The sequence below is a fragment of the Poecilia reticulata genome, chromosome 10, assembly GCF_904066995.2.
Source record: "Poecilia reticulata chromosome 10, P_reticulata-male-v2, whole genome shotgun sequence".
NCBI classification, from domain to species: domain Eukaryota; kingdom Metazoa; phylum Chordata; class Actinopteri; order Cyprinodontiformes; family Poeciliidae; genus Poecilia; species Poecilia reticulata.
In genome coordinates this window covers 22,039,152-22,059,144 of record NC_088839.1, presented here as the reverse complement: position 1 = coordinate 22,059,144, position 19,993 = coordinate 22,039,152, and the positions used below count along the sequence as shown (strand labels likewise).

The 19,993-nt window shown below is 39.0% G+C and overlaps 1 protein-coding gene across 3 annotated transcripts; it reads right to left on the bottom strand.

Annotated features, from left to right (window-relative positions):
- Positions 1-63: 63 nt before the first annotated feature.
- On the bottom strand, positions 64-19,993 carry stag3 (STAG3 cohesin complex component). 3 transcript variants are annotated; one of them, XM_017307180.2, is made up of 32 exons: positions 19,909-19,993; positions 17,501-17,528; positions 17,254-17,350; positions 16,472-16,690; positions 15,881-15,977; positions 15,632-15,708; positions 15,050-15,254; positions 14,348-14,499; positions 11,990-12,187; positions 11,489-11,587; positions 10,865-10,944; positions 9,275-9,382; positions 9,028-9,127; positions 8,737-8,839; positions 8,458-8,561; positions 8,214-8,306; positions 8,034-8,126; positions 7,743-7,943; positions 7,527-7,594; positions 7,355-7,442; positions 6,972-7,052; positions 6,209-6,301; positions 5,809-5,977; positions 5,360-5,490; positions 4,950-5,051; positions 3,975-4,108; positions 3,675-3,794; positions 2,791-2,966; positions 2,487-2,682; positions 2,108-2,203; positions 1,917-2,028; positions 64-717 (listed from the first exon to the last, which is right to left on the bottom strand). In XM_017307180.2, exons 2-32 carry the CDS (start codon positions 17,521-17,523, stop codon positions 667-669), a joined length of 3,666 nt encoding a protein of 1,221 aa, XP_017162669.2. In that variant the 5' UTR covers positions 17,524-17,528; positions 19,909-19,993; the 3' UTR covers positions 64-666. The 3 variants fall into 3 exon arrangements, with proteins under 3 accessions (XP_017162669.2, XP_008418742.2, XP_008418743.2); XM_008420520.3 differs by lacking the exon at positions 19,909-19,993 and adding an exon at positions 17,908-17,990; XM_008420521.2 differs by lacking the exon at positions 19,909-19,993 and adding an exon at positions 17,822-17,943.

Genomic DNA, 19,993 nt, shown 5'->3' with positions numbered 1-19,993 from the left:
AGGTAGAGTGTCACATGACCACAAGAACAGGCGCGAAATGTGATAATAGGATTTGATACACAACTATCCCTCCAATAGGACAACTGATGTTGAAAACTGGCTTACTTCTATATAGTAAATATAGCTTGAACTCAATAAATTCACACTTTTCTTTTGCATTGATTTTTGCCAAAATGTAGTTTATAATAAAACATTAAACTGTCCCCTCGGTTTTTTTTTATATCTAAACTAAAACAAAAATGTGAGAAGTTAATTTAGGTGAATTCAACAACTTTTGGTTGAACTTTTGGTTTTCAGTTGAATACAAAACTATAAGAGGAATGTTTAATGTTGAACAAAAACAGCAGCGACTTTTATTTGCATCACCTGTCAAGCAATTTTTCCAGAAACATTTAGAACAAGTTTGTAACAATAATCATATTTTATTTAGTGCTGAACAAAGTGGCAGTAGCGACAAAATAGGTGAAAACTTAGCTTACTGTTGGCAGACAGTGATCTAGCTAAAAATGTAGTCTGAACATTTTCTACATTTTAAAAATAGTAATCAGAATCAAACTATAACAGGTATAATTCACAAATTTTGGAAAATGTATGCGGTTTTTTTCACAGAAATGATTGGTGCAAACTCAGAACAAGCAGAAGTGCTGAGATGAACTTAAACTGTTCTCAGTCAAAGAGCTGATCAAGGATGCTGGCCGAGGTGTGACGCATTGACGGCTGTAGGGGGGGAAAAAAAGTTATCAGATGCATATTCTCATTTCCAAGCAAACAGTATTCCACAAACTCTGCAAAGAATTCAATCCTGTGTCCAAGTCATAATAATTTTAGGTTCAGCACAGCTCTATCTGGAAAGATAGCTCTCCAGATCTGATTTCTATTGGCTGAAGTTGTTTTTTTATCCTATTTTTTAGGAGAAGTGCCACAGGCATCTGACACTGCTCTTCATTTATTTAGACCCAAGAGCTGAAAGCGCCTCGACTCTTGTGCATTTACAATAATATTGCTCACAGCCACTTCTCCTCCTCCTCTGCATCAGTTAATATAAGGGCTTTTCTTTAGCAGAAAGCTCTACTCTTCGTTCACACTGCAGCTTGAAAAGATGTGCTGCTTCTTTTTGGTTTCCAGGCAACCAGCACCACTGAATCTGGGTGAAATTTTGAGGTGCATGCCCTTTTCTCCACCTGTAGACAAACTAAAGCAGCAAAAACAAGTTGCTGTAACATGGTGCTAGAAGAAGAGTTCTAACCTCACAGGGATATTCTACATCATATTTCTAAGCATTAGAAAGAGACACAAACCCTCCTGAAAATTGGTGCTTTAATCTGTTGTAATAAGTTTGAGGGCAGCACCATGGCGTTTAGCTCAAACCAACCATCTTCCATTCTACTTGCATATAGTTAAAGTGCAGCAACACCAGCCCCGTTTACTCCACTATAGTCAAACTCTGGTTCATTTGGGGAAGTGTGAATGCATAATCAAACTCTGATATGGACCCAAAAAAAAGCAAAATAGGGTCAGCCTAAAAACCAAAGTACCGGTTTGATTGAAGTGAACTTTGGTGTAGTTCGAATGTGAATGTAAGAAGCAGACTGCAGCGCATAGCATTCTGGGTAAATACAACCAAAACAAATGTGTAAGTCTAGTGCTAGAGGGAGAAATGGCTCGTGGTCTTTTACCAGAAACAAAGGAGAAATCGTAGGAGTGCTAAAATTTGACGCCACTTTTGAAGGATTTGGTTCGTTTGACACAAGACGTTGTGAAAGTGAATTGCACCAGCTGAAAATGTAGCAAATGTTAGTTTTGGACCAGATTTCAGGTCCAAAACTAACACACAGAAGAAGTATGTTTTTATGTGTATGTATCGATACACATAAAAACATACGTTTTACTTATTTACAAAACATTGATGTTTTTACCAGTGTAAATTCAGATCCTTTGTCACTTTCGTAATCTTCTATCTCAGGCTCCTCTTCTCCTGAAATGTCGCTCCCAGCCCTTTTTGAAATGTCATCCTCAATCAGTGAAAGCCTGGGTAACAATAACGGGAATCATTATTTTTCCATGGCTGAAAACAAAATTTTCAAAAATAAACAAACGTCAGCCTTACAAATTGAGGTGAGAATCCAGATCTTCCTGCTGTGTAGACGTCTGCACAGAAGAAGCTTTTCCACGTTTGGTTGGCTTTACCTTTCGCATATTGGACCTGCAGGAGCAACAAAAAAAAAAACCCAACTGGAATTTATAACCTAATTTCCATATTCCATACAGCCTGGTTTATTTCAATATCCACTTTCCTTTTTGCCTGGAAACATTATTATTAAATTAGAAAGGAGGGCAGACAGGCCTGCTGTTGGTCGGGAAAGAGCCTGGTAGTCATTTACTGAAACCAAATTGCAGCTTTTGGCAGACGTCCAACTGTAACTCCCAGCAATCTGACAGAGACGTGGTGAACGCTGCAGATGTTGTGATAATAAAATCCAACTCACCCGCAGGAGAACTCATCCTCCGAATCCAGCTCAGTCAGGACGTTCCCACGGTCCGACACTGTGGCCGTGGGCTTCTTGGCAGTCGCCCGTTTGGTTCTCCGTTTCAGGACGGTTGAAGTGAGGGCCGGAGTGTGAAGGTGGCTCTGGATGCTGCTGCTCTCCAACAGTGAACCTCTGGCGGTGCAAGACGCTGAACCTGGACAAGACATACGACAAGTAAAAGAGTCTACCAACAAGCATTTTATGACTACTTTATCACAAAAACGTTTGCTCTTTAAATACTACAAAAATAAGTCAGTGTCACCCTGAGCTGTTATCCTTTTGCGTTTGGTCACAGGTGTGGGAGGGGAGGAGTCGGCTTTGCTTCCCTCGTCTGGATCTTTGTACTTGGAGGTGCGAGACTCCAAAGAACGGCGATACAGTTTAACTGACGGCCAGGAGAGGGCAGCACTGGGACACTCAGATTTCAGAAACTGGGCTCTGGGTGGGAATAAAAGAGCGACAGGATTCAAGGACAAAGACTAGAAGACTCTTTGTTGAATGTCTGAAATGATTTCGGTAAGAGGGCAGATAAAGGATAAACAAGAGGAGCAGTAAATCTAAACCTGATACCAATGGAGGCATCCTTGGAACCCTGGAGTTAAGGTGAGAAAAAAGGGTTTTATTTTGGTATTGGCTTATAAGCAGACATTTCAGCTTCACCCATCCTGACTAGTGAAAAGCTGGTAAACCCCCCCGCCCAAAAAAACAAAAAATAAACAAAAACAAATATTTTTCTTTTAAGTGGATGCATCATACCTGACAATTACCAGGTCACTTTGAAAACATCACTCTTTGGTGTTGAAGTTGTTATTGAGGGAAAACTCAGACTGAGGGTCATGTGACATTTAGCCTTTTTAAATCAGTAAAACCTTGTGTTACAACACATGCTGTCTCTCACACTGCATGAATTCACCTGTTGTTGTTCCGAATATAAATAATAACTGCTTTCAGCAGCAAGGCTGTATAAAACAAAACATTTTTGAAGAGAGAGGTGAATCAGCCCAGGTACAATTTCAAATTCCTGAAACTCCCAATTAACAGCATAGAATGATACACAGACAGACTTTGTTAGATGTGAGAGTAATTAAGTTTGTATGAATGCAGATGAAGGACCAACAATGCTTGTTGGTCCTTTGGGGTTCTCACAGCTGGGCGCAGTCCTGTGCAAGCAACTTGAAGCTGAACTCGCTGAGGATTTCTAGGAACGACACGTTTGGACACACCTCTCCTTCCTGCGGCACACGAAATGCAAAACGGATCCCATCCCTGACAAGAAAAACATTTTAGAGATTATTGCACAAACTAAAAAGCAAATCTATAAAAGAATTACTCCTTAGGATACCACACTTAAAATTGTTAAAATATTCAAGTAAACATGTTGAAATCTGCCTTAGAGCATTATGAAGCTAAGAGAAATAGTGTGTGTTAGAGAAATGTGTTACTAACAGGTGCAGGGCCACCAGCTGTTTGCGGGAACGACGCAGATCGACGCCAAAGCTCATGGCCAGCTTTCGAGCCAACTCTCTAATCTCGGTGAAATCCTGCTGGTCGTGGCCCTCCGTAAGCATCTCGGAGAACAGCTGAGCACACACAGGCATGACTTTACATAAACACGCTCCATAGTGAAACCTTTAATGTGTATGCAGGAATACACAGACACGGTGCACCGGCTTTCAGTTCAGCTGAATAACAAGTGTGATTCAAAAAATGGCTGTAATTCTACTAAAAAAGAGGTTTGAGTTTTGTTTTGAAGAGACTTCATTATTTCTCATGAGGAACAAGTTGGATTACGCGATGTTGCAAATTTTTGGATTATTATAGTTACTTATCCATTTACTCCATTGTAAAAGTACACAAGGACCTCTAGCAACAGTGCTAACCGGTCTAATCACACTAATTGCTAATTATGATGGAACAGGCAGTTTAAAATGTCAACCCATTAATCATCTTCTGTTTGAAACAATAGTGGCATTCTGTTTGGCTGCAGAGTTGTGCAACAGACTGTTCTCTGTGTGAAGTTGCTTCTCCTATCCATCGCAGGGCAACACAGAGACACACAGGACACACAACCATGCACACACACACTCACACTCACACCTAGGGGCAGTTTGGAGAGGCCAATTAACCTGACAGTCATGTTTTTTGGATTGTGGGAGGAAACCGGAGTACCCGGAGAAAACCCACGCAGGAGAAAAAGTTTGGGAACCACTGAATTAAGGTATTAGATATTAATCTGCAAAGAAAATAGATTTTCTGTAACAGAAACAATACTACATCAACTGTTTTTAGTTTCCTAAATGGGCACAAGTCAGTACAGTGTGCACATCTTTCATCACACACAATCTTTGTTTGACTTTTTTCTTTCTGTACACATGCTGCCAACTACTCCCACCCTTTATAGCAGTGGAATGAGGAGCACACCTGCTGCAGGCTGAGGCACACGATCTTGGCGCTCTGTATGGGGTTGATGAGCTTGCTCTTGCTCACCGTCTCCTTTATGATGTCACCAAAATCTTTAAAATACTGCAAGAAATCAGATATGACAAAATGTCAAGGCACTTTAATTGTAAGTGTCTGACGGTGCAAATAATCCACTCCGTTCACGTCATGGATGCTTGTTTTAGCCGCTGTTCTCCATGACTCATCTTCTGCACCTCGCTTGTTCCAAAACAGATTTTATCACCTTCCTCCACTTTCCACACATCCTCTTCGATATTAATTAGTTTTAGTAGGTTTTCCAAATCTCGCTAATTCAACCAAGAATGATTCAGGACTAAAAAGGCAAAGCATTCAGTCGAGCTGAACACACATTATAAAGATTATTACTCCACCTTGCTGTAGTGCTTGAAGACATTGGTGGCAGCAGACAGGTCCAGGACGCCGTAGAGGACCAGCTTACAGTAGCCACCCAGCTGGTTGCGTTTCTTCTGAAGAAGAGCCACCTTCTTCTCCAAGCCTTCATCTAAAAATCCGAGAGCTAGGGTTAGACAACATTAAAAAATAAGGCATATAATATAAGATCATGTGAGGCTATTTTTCTGATTAGAGTATTCAGATGTTTATAAGGCAGAAACAAACAGCACATAAATATATTCCACCCTAGAATCTACTGGTGTTGGGAGGAATATGATGCTCAGAAAAATGCTCAGAAAGAAAACATGAAAAAGTGAAAAATGCGCAAAGGCTGATCTGAGAAAATAGCCTTCTTTTTCACTTAAACTGCTGCTGGAACTGTCACAGGTCCGAGCTGGCACTGTGAGACAAGTTGGTATAAAAGTACCATCAAGTTCGATATTTTCGCTGTCGTTGAAGACGTAGTCCAGGAGAAAAGACGCCAACTCAGCGCGCAGAGAGTCGGACGGCAGGTGAACCAGCGCCCGGACGACCGGCTCACCGCGGACAGAAACTGCTCCATACAGCAGCAGCAGGTCACACAGCAGCTCAAATGCCTAAGGATGGGAAGATAAACAGAAAATTGACTTTTTCAGATTCTAGTTTTACCAAGTAAAATTCAAGATCCACAAACACACTAATATCAGTAGATTGGAATTGGCCATTGATTTAGATTTAGTCAATACTTTTTATTGGCAATTTCTATTAAAGTTGAAGTGTTTTAACTTTACTTTCAGGCTATGCAGTCAGCACAAAGAGGATGATACTCATTTTCATCAAGCTTTTACCTGATCCCTTATCTCAGTCTGGTCCAGAGACAAACAAGTCTGGCAGATTCTGCAAAACAAACGCACCTTTTTCCTAAGATGCGTTAAGTCATCCTGGGAAAAAAGTTTAGAAATAGAGGTACAACAACAGAGAAAGAAAGATTGTAATTATAAAACATTATAGTTAAACAGTAAAATAATTGTTAAAAACATAAATGTCTCAGTCACTGGACTCTATATCTTCAGCATTAGGAAAGTCAAAGTAGGAGGCGGTAATTCAAAGATATTTGCATGTGAGTAACAATTAATTAATGATTGATATATTTTTGATGAAGTATTTCAAGTGAGAAAAACTTGCATATTTGAGTAATATAGGAAAATGTTAACTTGGACAATTAACTAGGGTGAATAATATTGAGTGCATTTGTCTTTAACGAGAGAGATAAGACGTGAAGATTAGAGATGAAAGATGAGTTGGATTATGCAATAATGAATGAGTTAATGCACAGTCAGGGTATATAAAATGATCCTGTGATTTCAGACGTTTAAAGACTTTTTGCATGATTTGCTTGCTGGTAAAATATCTGGTCAATTGTTTTGACACATAATGGCTCTACAAACAGCCAAGATCTCCACTAACAGACTGAAACTGGCTGTGACATAATCTGCACCATGTTATTTGGCTTAAACTAATGCAGATACTGTCAGAATAAAGGCTGCTTGTAAAAGGAAAAATGCTAGACTTAAATCAGAGTAAATTCTATTTAAAAATAGAAACAAGCACCTCAGCTGGATTCAGGTTGACTGCATTCAATTTTGCCCACATGAGGTGAAAAGCTGCACACTTCAAAGCCGCCACCAAGAGCTGAAATCACACAGAAACAAGTCAAAAATAGCTTCTGCTGAGATTTGTTTAAATTGAAAAAAAGGCTTCCTGCAACTCCTTCAGACTTGAAAGAACATGTCTCAAATGGAAGACAGAGGAAAAAAACAACAGTCAACTTTATTATTATTATTCTAGCTAACTTCGATTGTAGGGCTTTGAAGCTATGACATACATGCCATATCTGACATTTCATTACACTGCCTTAAGCATCGTTGTCATGAGGTAAAATCCTAATCAACCTGATCAACCTTTATATCATCAGATAAAATGTTGCTTTGAACCTCAGTGTCAAAATCCAAGGATTCTATCCTGTTTTTCAGCAGCTCCATGCAGGAATCAAGCAGCTCCCATCTAGTCGGGTCCTTGGCACTGAAAACACACAAAGCTTAGAGTCAAACGCATCTCTAATGAAAAGCATCGTCAGTACAAAGCTCGTCTATTATACGAGCTCACCTGCACAAGGCAGCAATCCTTTTCAAGGCTGAAGCTGCATTGTATACTCCATCCTCATCTGCTGCACCCTAAGTAATAAAACACACCGACTGAAAGGCTGAAAGAGGAAATAAGAGCCAGTCTGCTCTTCTTTATTATCTTCACTTTTTCAAAACATAGAGGTGCTTATAAAGCTGCATCTCGTGGTATGCGGGCTTCTCACAGAGATTTTCGAACCTGCAGTAAGTCGCTCAGGTAGGAGTTGAAGCATTCAGTCAGCTCGTCCATCAGCTGACTGAAGACCAGGTGTGCGCGGGAGGAGAAGGTGTGGCTCTCTGAGCAGAGGGTGCTGACCAGGAGGGCGCAGGCCTGCAGCACGGCAGCGTCCGTATGCTTCTTCACGATGGTGCAAATCTGGGACAGCAGCAGGTCCAGATGCTGAGAGAAACAAGGATGGATCAAGAAAATGAAGCATGCATTTCTATGACTTCACAAATCTGGTGAGGCCATTTATGACCTCTTCCTTACCTTTTCAAGCCATTGAGTGCTGCTGTACATGTGCAGATCAAAGTAAAGAGGAGCTCTGAGGAGAAGGCTCGTCTTCTCTGCATCAGCTGAGTACTGCAAGCAGATTAAAGTTTTGCATTAAAACAATGTTCTATTAGGGTACATAAAAATAAAGTATCGTAAATGAGTTCAGCTGTGCACCTTGGAAAGCAGCTGCGGTAGCACAGGGATGAAATGTGTGGTAATGCGAGTCCTGTCTTGTTCCTGAATCTTCTTCAGCTTCATACTCAGGATCTAATATGTGTCAAAAAGAAGTTCAGAGGAGACAAAATGTAACCACAATTTTTGTATGTGTTTGAGTAAACGCAGTGTGGAAAACATCTACAATTTTAAAACTAGATTGTGAAAACAAAATAATAAAGCTATTGCAAACATTTATTCACACCTTTTTGCCCTGACTTCTCCCAGCTGGTGGCGTTGCCTCAGCTGCCTCTCTGATGGCACATATCATGATCTCCAGGAGCGCCCCTTCCTCCTCATACATCAGACCTGGCAACAAGAAGGCAAAGACGAAAAGATGAAAAGAGATGACCTCCCAGAACAGATACTATCATTGGCAACTATACAAAAAAAAGAATGTAGAATCAAAATAGAAATGATGCATGGAGTTAAAAGTATCTTTGCACATACAGCTTGAGTAACTCACACCCTTAACACTCCTCACCAGAATCCTGCAGCAGTAAAGTCGTCATGGTGTCCCAGTCTCTAAGCTCGGAGCCGGCCACAGTCCACAGACTGTCCACCAGGTACGCACCGTGCTCATGGAACTGTTGCATAAACAATTCAGATTAAACCGCTCCAATGTTTGAAAATACAAAATTGTGACTTCAATTACAAAAATAAGAAAATATAGGATTCATGAGGGGGAAAAAGGAACTGAAAAAACACCTTGAGAACATCAGTTCAGGAGAAGCAAGAGACATAAATAAAGAGATCACAAAAACAAAATGGCTACCTCACTCTGTATGTAGAAGGAGATGAGTATTTGAAAAAACGCTGCATTGTTGCTTTTATCATCGTCATCCTGGCTTTGACTAGTAACCACACGTTTCAGCCTGTCACACATAAACAAACTAGTAAATAGTATTTACTAAGAGGAAAATGAAGAACGTATTCAAAGATCAACTGCTTAAAAAAGAGAAACCACTTTCAATGCTAGTAGAATCAGTAGGAGTTAACGATTCTTACGACATGGAACATACTTGTGGCAGAGGAAGGCTCCGGCTGCAGACGCCAGGCCTCGGTGCGAAGCATAAACCAGGGGGTAGATGTGGCCGGACTCCTCCTCCATCAAGTCGTCTTCTGTGCTGCTGCAAGTGTCAAAACAAACAGGCAACGCAGTCAATTCCAAACCATTTAATCAATGAGTCAAAAGAAAAGCCATTCAACAATGTAAGATAAAAGTCTAAACTCTGAAAATAAAAACTTTGACTTGGAAAAGTATTTACATGTTAGAATGTCAAACTTTAACATACTCTATGTGATAGCAGAACATAAAATAGTTCATATTTATAAAGTGGAAGTAAGTGGACGGAGACATGGTTTTATTTTTTTCATATATAACTTATATGCTTTTAATTTTATCTCCATTTATTTTAATGCCCCTAAATAAAAACCAGTGCAAGCAACTCCCAGCAGAAGTCGACAAAATAATAAATAGGAATACATCAGATAAGTTAAAATTAACTTGTGGAAAAGATTCAAGCAGGGTTAGAGTCCAGAATAGATTCAAAACCTTTAAAACATCCCACAAACAATTGTTTAGTCATCCCAAAATTGAAGATACCAAAACACAGCCGTCCACCTGAGCTGACAGGCTGGACAGAAGCAGCCAAGAGTCCAACCCTCCTTTGTGCTCTTCAGATTAAGCAATCTGCATCCTGAGTGCACAAAGGAACAATATTGGAGAACCTTTGTTTACATCACTACTGGTATTTCCAGTTTTACTCATTTAAACGACATTTCTGTTGGTAGTTTTATTTTTTACAAATTGTAAGTAGTCTGCTTTTAATGCACAAATAAATATACATGCTCATTTTTTTTTAACTTTATTAAAATATCATCCACCTCTACTCAGTGGCATATTTCTCAGATTGCATTACCCAATTTCAGTTTTTTATATTAGAATTTTGCTTTACTGTACATTACTCTTAATGTATTTTTTTTGTGCATATTTTATACTTTTATCTCTGTGTGACTCAAACACCTGTCACTTCACCGATATTACACCTGAATTTCCTCACTGTGCAACAACAAAGGCTATTTCTATTCTATTCTACTTTTGTGAGGGACTGTACAGAAAATAAAGGCAACAACTTTAAACCTAAAAGGTGCTTATCTTTTTCATTACTGAAATAATCACACATTTTTATAAATGGTTAGAAATCTTACTATGACTGCTATGAGTTTTGTTTTTAAGAGGACATTATAAAGCCATCACCCTTATATGCACCTGTAAAGCTCTGATTGTGTAGTTCCTGGACAAAGACATCAGATTCTGATAACAGATTGTTCAGATGTTATGGATTATAAGGTGGGATGTGGGGGGACTTGGCTTGCCTCCAAAATCAGATGTGTTAAAAAAACCAAAAAAAAAACTATGGGCAGCAAATGTGAAATTTCTATTAATCTTCTGTAAAAAGCTGATAATTGTAACTGTTTTTATTGAAGATCAGAATTAAAACTCTAAACAATTTAAATGAAGATAGCATCATCTGTCTTTTTTTAATCTACTAAAAATATTCCTGCGTTACATCAACAAAGAAACCCTCAGAGACAGAGAAAGCCCTCACTGTTGGATCATCAGCAACAGATTGACCACTTCCACTGCCACGTCTGGGTCTTTGTCCAGCACCATGCTGAGAATCCTTTCCTGAGCACACAGAAATTCAGTTATGCACCGCAATACACACACAGAGATAAACGTACAATCGTGCCAGCAGTTAAACAAACTGATAAATAATATGCATAAATGCACCCACACACACACTTACTCGCTGATTAGGATGTAAGCCATGACAGAAAAAGAGACCATTTATCTACAGCAGCACATGTGGCTTAAGAGGGTTTTCGTGTATTTGAGAAGGGCTTATTATCTATGGGTAATTGGCGGCAATTAACACAACCAGGCACAAGCCCAGACAAAGGATGGGACCATACCAACAAACAGAAGTGGTGCAAAGACGGGAAAAAAAATGAATAGGCATTAAAATACAGAGAGAAGGCTCCAAAAAATGGGTGGAGAAACACAGACAGGCAGCAAAGTAGAGACAAAACAAAAAGCGCAAACAATAGATGGGAGACAGATGTTGAGAAAAGAAGCAGACAGAAAAGACAGATGCAGACTGGGGGGGAAGAACAGGGGAAGAAAACAGGCATTAAATAGGGCGCGAGTCCAATCCAGAGGGATAGCTCACTTTAAATCTGCTGGTGAAAAGCTCCAGGCGGCCAATGAACTCCTTCTCCTGGTACAGACCCTGCAGGGCATGCACACACTTCAGACGCACTGGACTTTGCTGCAAGAAAATAGAAAACAAAAGTACAGTAACATGCTTTCCTGCATCTTGCACACACACTCAGGGAAGCCTGTTGTGAAAGGCTGTTTCTCTTTGTGTACATGATTCTCACAAAATAGGCCAAAAAAAGAAATCTTGATGAATAGATGAAACACTGCCAAAGAAAACTCCAAGGAAAAGTCACTGGAGTGTGGATAGAGATTACTTTGAAACAAAGAACCGGCCTTGTGTTGTCTCTGCTTATCTGCAGTCAAAAGTTGAACAAAATATTTTTTATTGTTTCTGCTTTTTGGCCAGTAGGGAGCTCCAGACAGACATCTTCAATGCCTGATCATCTAAAATGCTTCTGGAGCAAAGAGAAAACCCATGTTCCACCTTCTGTTTCACCACATCTGTGTTTACCTTGTCATGCAACGTCCATCCTAGATATTTCAAGCATCTGTCATTGAGGAAGTTATCAGGATCCGTTTTCAGCCAAAGTCCCAACTCCTCAATACACGCCGCACGGATGTCTGCCAGTCGGTCACGGTAGCGGTGCACAAAGACGCCACGGAAGGTGGCGTTCATCATGAATGAGAGTTCCGCTCGATTCTCTTGCAGCTACATCAAAAACATAAGACATAGATATGAACACACACAGAGACATCAGATACAGAGTAATGCAGGACTCCCAGGTTTTCTCCTCTACTACATTTATACAATATTGCTTAAGCATTCTCCCTGCTCATAGAACTATTAGCTTTAAAAACAGAGTTTAATTCTCAGAACCAAAGATCATAGATGTTTCACAGAATTCAGAAACATCAGGATTGAGATAAAAATTATGTGAAGTAACACAATTACCTCTTTTATTATTAATCTTTAAGATATGAATTTCAAAGATAGAGCAGCTATTTTACAGTAAGATTACAATCACAATGTTATCACATTTTCCTCTGCATTAAAACTCCTTAACAGTTGATATTGACAAATTCATATATAGTTTTATCTTTTATTCATCTTTGAAATAAAAAAATTCTCTAAGAGAAGAGGTTTCCTTCTTGCTTTGTTCCCCTAAAACTAAAACTATTGAAGCCTCTTTCTGATTGGTAAGGCATTCACATTCATACGAACATAAGCAGAACTCTGCTGCAGATCCTGTGATGAGCTTTTAGAATTTTGTTATTTATACCACTTGAGCTCTTTAATGACATTAACATTAATGTTAAATATTCAAAGTAGAGGTGTGCCGATCGATCGGCCACCGATCATAATCGGCCGATTTCTGTGAAAAAGTGTATGATCCGTGATCGCCAATCACGGTCTCTTGTTGCCGATCACACAAACTGATCACCTGCATCTCATTTCTCAGCCTGCCTGTGCAGCTGGTCTCCTCTTTCTTTCACACTGCGCAAACGCGCAGCAATAAATCCTAAGCGATGTGGAACTATAACGCACTGAGTGAATGGGGAAGTTTGCGTGTTGCGGCAGAAAATTGAAGCACGTGGGGTGAAGCAGGTGAAAATGCATCAACACGACGAATCTAATATGGCATCAAAACAATGCCATACTTGACGGAGTTTGGCTACTTCGAGGCTCACTGCAGTAAAAAAGACATATGGAGGATCAGACAGCAGGTAAAGCAGCGCGCAGCTACAAACACTCACCCGGATTAGCATGACGGTCGGAAATAACCCGCAAAATTATTTAAGTCTTCGAGCTGCGATGTAAGACGCTGGTTCTGCTATCGCTGTTGAACCGCTGCTCCGCGCTACAGGTAGTAATATTTCACAGACGGAGCACCGCTTCTGCTCCACCTGGTAGTGACTCTCACACCGAACCTCTGTTTAAAGCTGCAGCATCTAACTTAAAAAAATACATTTTACATACGTATTAAAACTTTCGCTGTTCAAACATGAGACAGATAATCTCTAAAAAAAATAATCCATCTCCTTTGCCTCCTCCCTGTTCTGCATAATTACTCCGCTCAGTCAGAAACAACCAATCAGAACTAGCAGTAATCAGCTAGCCGCCATGCTAACAGGAAGTTTTCATTCAGTAACTCAGGTGGCTTAAGGTGGGTCTTTATTGTAATGGAACCTGTATTTGCCTTTGAATGTTAAGTTTTATACTTGAATTTCTTTGGCAATGTTGAGAGGTTTTATTTTGACTTTTTGCATTATTTAGCCTCTTCAGAGCCTTCATATGTTTTCAATCTGTTAAAGATAGTATTACCGATAGCAGTACAATTTGCACACTGCCTGTTTTGTCTTTTTCTTGGAAAAAGCGATTAAAAACAAGTTTTTGTCTAAATTAAGGTGAATTCATGGTTACTTTTTCCACAAAATGAAACCGGTAGTGCTTATGATTAAAAAAATAATAATTATGTGATCGGTATCGGTGATCGGCCCTCATGGGTGGTCGGCAGGAAAAAACCTGACCGGCACATCTCTAATTCAAAGCATTTAGAAAAACAAATAGATTATGGTCTAATTTGATGACATGACTCCAGTAGTACAGCTAGATTAAACAATACTTCTGAACAAATTTTAATCAGTTTGTGTGATTTTTGAAGCTTCTGTGAAGAACGATGAAAACAGCACTCAGGCCAATTTCATTTTGCTACATAGAAGCTAAGTTTATTAAGCAGATAAGTCTACGGCACAGAATATTAGCCATATCAGAGCCTTTCTTCTGTGGTAAAAATCATTACTGATTTCAAAGTCTTCACAATATAACAATGTCATATTCTATGGCTAAGACAGCATTTGAGTGTTTTACCTCTCTGATGGCAGTCTTCAGTTCCTCCAGTCGGTCTGAGCCTCGATCACAGGGACTCTTGCTGTTTTCGATGTCGCACTGCCGCTGTGTGGTCTGCAGCTGAACCGATACCGCCACAGCCACATCCACCAACCCCGTCATCAGCTTCATGGCTAAAACAGAACACAGAAAAATAATATCTAAAAATCTAAAATCTGAAAAACATTCATACACCTTGAAGGCAATCACATTATGACAACTTAAAACAATTTGCTTTATAGGATTTTTTTTAATGGACCGACATAAATTGGTGTATAAAAGGTGAGATTTGGCATTCAGCACCCAAAGTTTTTAGAATGAACCTTCACTGCAGTCCCAGCTGGGTTTGTACATCTTGAAATTTGTACCCAGTTTTTTGTTACAAAATACCTCAAGCTCAGTCAGATTGGATGGAACGCCAAAAGTCCCAACTGGATTTAGTTCTGAGACTGTCTAGATCTGAAGGCTATGTTATTTTCACTGAATTTTATTAAGACAAATCAGATTAAAGGGGATTATATGTATATATATATTTAAACATCTAATTACACTTCACTATAATCTGCTACTTTGTTAACGTAAAAATGTTTAGTGACACGTAAGGTACTGTATATGGATTCAAAACAGTAAGAATCAGGTGAGGTACCATTTTTCTTTTTACCTGTGATGTTCTGGTGTGCTTACCTAGTAAGGTACTGGTGTGTCTGAAGGCTCTGACCTGGGAGTCAGACAAACCGGTGAGCAGAGCCAGCAGGGAAGGGAAGAGAAATTCGTCGTAAACTAGACTATTGCGACATGAGTGGACCAGGATCCGAACAAACTCGCACAGACCGGCTTTGAAACGCTTAAACTGAGGACCGGGGGTGATCAGTGGGTAGTTCACAGAATCCTGGCCAAAGACGAGAACAAATCACAAACCAATCAGCTGCAGACAAATGAAACATCTAATATTCTGCAATCTGTTTCGTATATTAATATGGAGCCTGTGGTTTATTCTGCTAATAACAAAAACAGTGATGATTAACTAATTAATGAGTTCATTTATCAACATTAGATTGTAATTAGCTTTTTCCAAACACGCTGTGCGCCATCTTTTGGATCACAATCCCATGGGACAGAGAGATGACTAGATTTCTGAATCTAATTCCAGCTACAATTAAACAAAGAAGGCAGAAAAAGATTCACTTGCAAACATGTATAAACAGTTTTACTGTTGATATTTAGCCAAATGTAACTCATAAACCGAGCATTTGTTTTCCGTCTTACCTCATTGAACTCCTTTGTTAGTGTGCTGATAATTTCAGCATTTTCCATACTTTCATACATCTCTCTGCTCACCACACCTGAACAAAAAGGTCTACATTATAATCTAAATAAAGTCCATGACTACAAGATACATTTCAGATCAATACCACAGATGACAACCTGAGCTGCAAATGGAGAAAAAAAATCTCTAAACTGTGACCCCTCAACATAGAAACCAGTATCTCCCTGGCCTCCCATTTAACCTCTGACCTTTGCATCCGCAAGACAGAACAATGAAGTTGATGAGCACCAGCAAGCCTTCCTCTCGGCTCTGTTTGTAGCTGCACAACCACTCCTCCACCACCGTCTTTGGATCGACAGGAAGCCGCACACACATCAAATCAGACAGAATCAATTTACAATAACAGCGTAGATTTCAGATTTAGTGTATAATTTTTTTTTTACTTATCTGTAACTTTATACATATATGTATCAAACTATTTACTTGGGTTCTATGCAGATTTAGTTCCTTTCTTTTTGTTATGTGGATCTAACCTGTTAGTCTTTACCCAGAACAGACAATAGCAGAACAATAGTGGGGATGGTCAGTGTTGTCAATCATTGACTGTGTGACCCAACGAGATTCTCCCTCCCTCTTTGCTTATCAAAGGCAATTCTTTAAGGCCACATCAGTCAGCCACTGACAGCACATAATCACCTCTCTTTTTGTCAGCTTGTTTCACTTTCCATTACATATGTCTCCTTTAGCACCGCCCTCCCTTCATGTTGAAGTCCGAATCATAATCATTACCTTCCCCCCTCCTCAGTGAGCTTTTTGCTTCCTCACAACCTCGTACTCACCACCATGGCACTCTTTCCAGAGCGCACAGCATCATAGATATCTTTCGCGCTGATCCCCTGGCTCTCCTCGCTCGTCACACGTCTAGAGGACAGCTTTCTGGATGTCCCTTGGGACGGCGATGGCTGCTGCTGGGAGGGGTCAGAAGGGTCCGTGATGGGGCTGCTACTGGTACTGGATCTCACTCTCAATGCAGCATTACGCCTGGGTCTCTTTGGTGGCTTTACATGAAAGAGAATTATTTAGGAATATATTGTGAGCTGGGAGCAACTGTGTCCTATTCTAGGCATCTACAACAGCAGGAGACCACAATTTTGACCTTTCATAGCAACTGAAAATGATCGCTCCATTGGGTAAATTAATAATATCAAAATTGAAACAGGAAACCTAAACAATTTTCACAATGTGAAAAGTCCTTACTTTTTCTCCATTTTAAATTTTTTACATCTCTTTGTTCTTTTTTTAGCCAGTTTTTCAATAGAAACCCGACAGGACAAAAGGCAGGCATATTTTTATGGGTTGGAGCTTGAATACAAAACCTGCAAACAACCCAGATTGTAAGAAAATGAAGAGTTTGATGGCCAAATAATGATGGATTAATGGGTGAACAGAAAAAAAAGTACAAATATGTTTCCATACTCTAATTTTACTTTTCCAGACTTATCCAGACCTGAAAATAATATTAAATCCCTAACTCACTTTTCCAGAAAGGGCAAGAATCATACATACCATTTCCTTGACAAACTTATTGAGAAATTAATTACTACAAAACAAAAATATTTACCTGGGGTGCAGGAAGTGACTGTTTACTTCGCTTTCTGGCTTTTGTCTGAGATTCATAGATGCTACCAGATTCTGAGGAAAGATCCAACTCTTCAAGGCTAACCAAAAAAAGACAGAATTAAGACAAATCTCAACAAAAATAAAACACAATTAGTAATCCTATTAAGATTACTAATTTGTACAAATTGTACAAAAGTATTTATATTCTAGAAGAATAGAAGATTTGAAGCATAGGTTCGGGTAACTACCTGTCTGAGCTTCCAGTTTCCATTTTAGCTGAAAGAGATTATGGATTGACTGGTTAGCGTATTTTTAAATATCATAAAACGGGAAATTGATCGTAGATATAACAAAATCAGTAAATCTTTGGCATTAAATGTAAAAAAAAAAATGCATACTGTAAAAACTGTCAAGTTAACTCTTTACGACCTCAAACATCCAACGATATATAATATATTTTACAACTAGCCACAGAAAATCCAGCTCAATAGCGGAGCTAATTGCTAACAGAAGTATCGGTAAATGACGCTTTGAAAATGTAAAAATGTATAAGACACAACATTACTAACCACTACGCGGACAGCTACCAAAAACTCATAAGTACACGCGACGTAAAAGTGAATAAGTTACAAAAATATATTTAGCTAAGCAGTACCTTAATCTTAGATAACTTTTTTTCTTCTCGCTACTATGCTGGCAAGAAACTTAGCCGCGAAAAGATTCTCATCGCGGATTGGCCAGCGCTTTCTTATCCTCGAGCCTGATTGGTCTGTCTGAAATGTCAGTTATTAGTTACTGGTAGGGTGCAGTAAAAGTCTAGTTTAATACAGCCTCCCATTACATTACTGTATGTTAAACAAGGAATTTGTTGGAAACTCAGATGTATCACGTGTCTTTACAACTTGGTAGCTTCTATCCTTCTATTCACTATGAGCTCTTTGTTTAATAGTTTGGATTGTGATATTCTGTTCAGTTTTTAACACACCAAGGGAGATCTGGTGTTCAGATGCTGTGAATCCTAGATCCTCTCTCAATTTCCATTGTTCTGAAGTCATATTAGCGTCAAATAAGGTACGCTGACAGGCAGATTCCGGTTTCAATTTCAAAATAAATCACCGGCACTCAAATTTAAATGAGTGCCGTGTATAAAATTAAATCGAAACCCGTTCTAAATATGGCGTCTATTGTTAATTTCTGCTTGCTACATGCTATGCAACAGTGAGTATAGCTACAGAAATAATATGTTGTGTCAAACTGTAGCAGACAGTTGCTTTATTTGAGCTCTGCTCAAATTACTAGTGTCTTGCAACATAATAGTGTATTACGCTTTTAACTTTCACATTTTGTCAAGTTACAACCAATAACCTGGTGTATGCATTTCGCTGGGATTTTATTTTCCTTACCAACATGCACAAAATATGAAAACTGTGGTTTGCATTGCTATCAGCCAACTTTACTAAGAAACCCCTAAATGCAATCCATCAAACCCAAATGCCTTTAGAAGTCATTTAACTAGTAAATTGAGTCCATGTTTGTGTACTTTAATCTCAGTATTAATTAATCTATTCTGCACATTAAACAGAGAGGCAGCAGGCCCATGGATACACTGGAGGTGATTTTCCTCAACAAGAATAGGGAAGATGGATGAAGCCAACATGGACCTCTGCTGAAAGAAAACCTAAAACGTATTGAAGTCTTCCAGACAGAAAACAAACCCTAAACATACAACCAGAGCTACAGTGTAATGCTTTAGATCAAACCACAATTGTGTGTTAAGATAATCTTTTGAATGTCCATAGATAAATCAAAGTGAGAATCTATTATGACAAGACTTTTCAAGTCGTCATAACAACCAACTTTTCAAGTCTTGTCATAGGAGATTAAAAAAATAACACAACAGACCCTGAGTGCAAACTAGATGTCTCATATTAGCATGCACAATAGGTCTAGTAAATAACACAAGACTTTTCTATAGTCATAGATGATAGACTTGAAAAGTCTTGTCACAGATTTCACAAGACGCATCATATCTCACAGACACTCTCCATCCAATTTGAATCCAAGATTAGATGTTTAAAGCTGCCAAGTAGCAAAACCAAAAAAATTCTACAAGGCCAAAATGATGTTGTAGTTTGTATTGTTTTATCTCTTAAAAATGTTTGTGGTTGTGATGTGGCAAAAGACTACATATTCGATCCAGAGGTGTAAAAGTACTTTTCGGAGTAGTTTTATTTCACTATGCATTCTACTTTTCAGTTTCCACATTACAATGCCTGGTTACTCTACCACTTTAAGTAACTTCACTGAATGAAAACCAAAAATATTTTAACAAAAATACAGACCTATTGTGCATGCTAATATGAGACATCTAGTTTGCACTCAAGGTCTGTTGTGTTATTTTTTTTAATCTCCTGAGCCATGTCGAGGTCAAGAAAATATAACAAACAGTGTATTGTTCCTGGAAAGTTTTGACCTGCTCTAGTATGCACCAACTAATGTTTTACGCTAAAAAAAACAATTTGGAAAATTGTTTATTTTGTAATTATGTTATTTGTATTATTACCATTATTCATCTGCGTGATGATATTTCAATATATTAAATCACATTAGAAGAATTGGACAATTATTTTGAAGGGAATTCCTTTTCCGGTCTCACCATGGTTAAATCCTGTGGGTTTGACAGCGGTGATGCGTCAAATGATGGTTAAGCAGCGCAAGGAGTTCCTCATTCATTCTCCTCT

What these genes read in the sequence shown, in the direction of transcription:
- stag3 (XM_017307180.2), bottom strand. Translation starts at nt 17,523, where the DNA reads ATGGAAACTGGAAGCTCAGACAG. An exon ending in ACACACCAGTACCTTACTAG is followed by an intron (nt 14,500 to 15,049) that starts GTAAGCACACCA and finishes GTTCTGTTTTAG; the next exon opens with CCATGAAGCTGATGACGGGG. An exon ending in AAGGATCTGAATTTACACTG is followed by an intron (nt 718 to 1,916) that starts GTAAAAACATCA and finishes CCCCCCCTACAG; the next exon opens with CCGTCAATGCGTCACACCTC.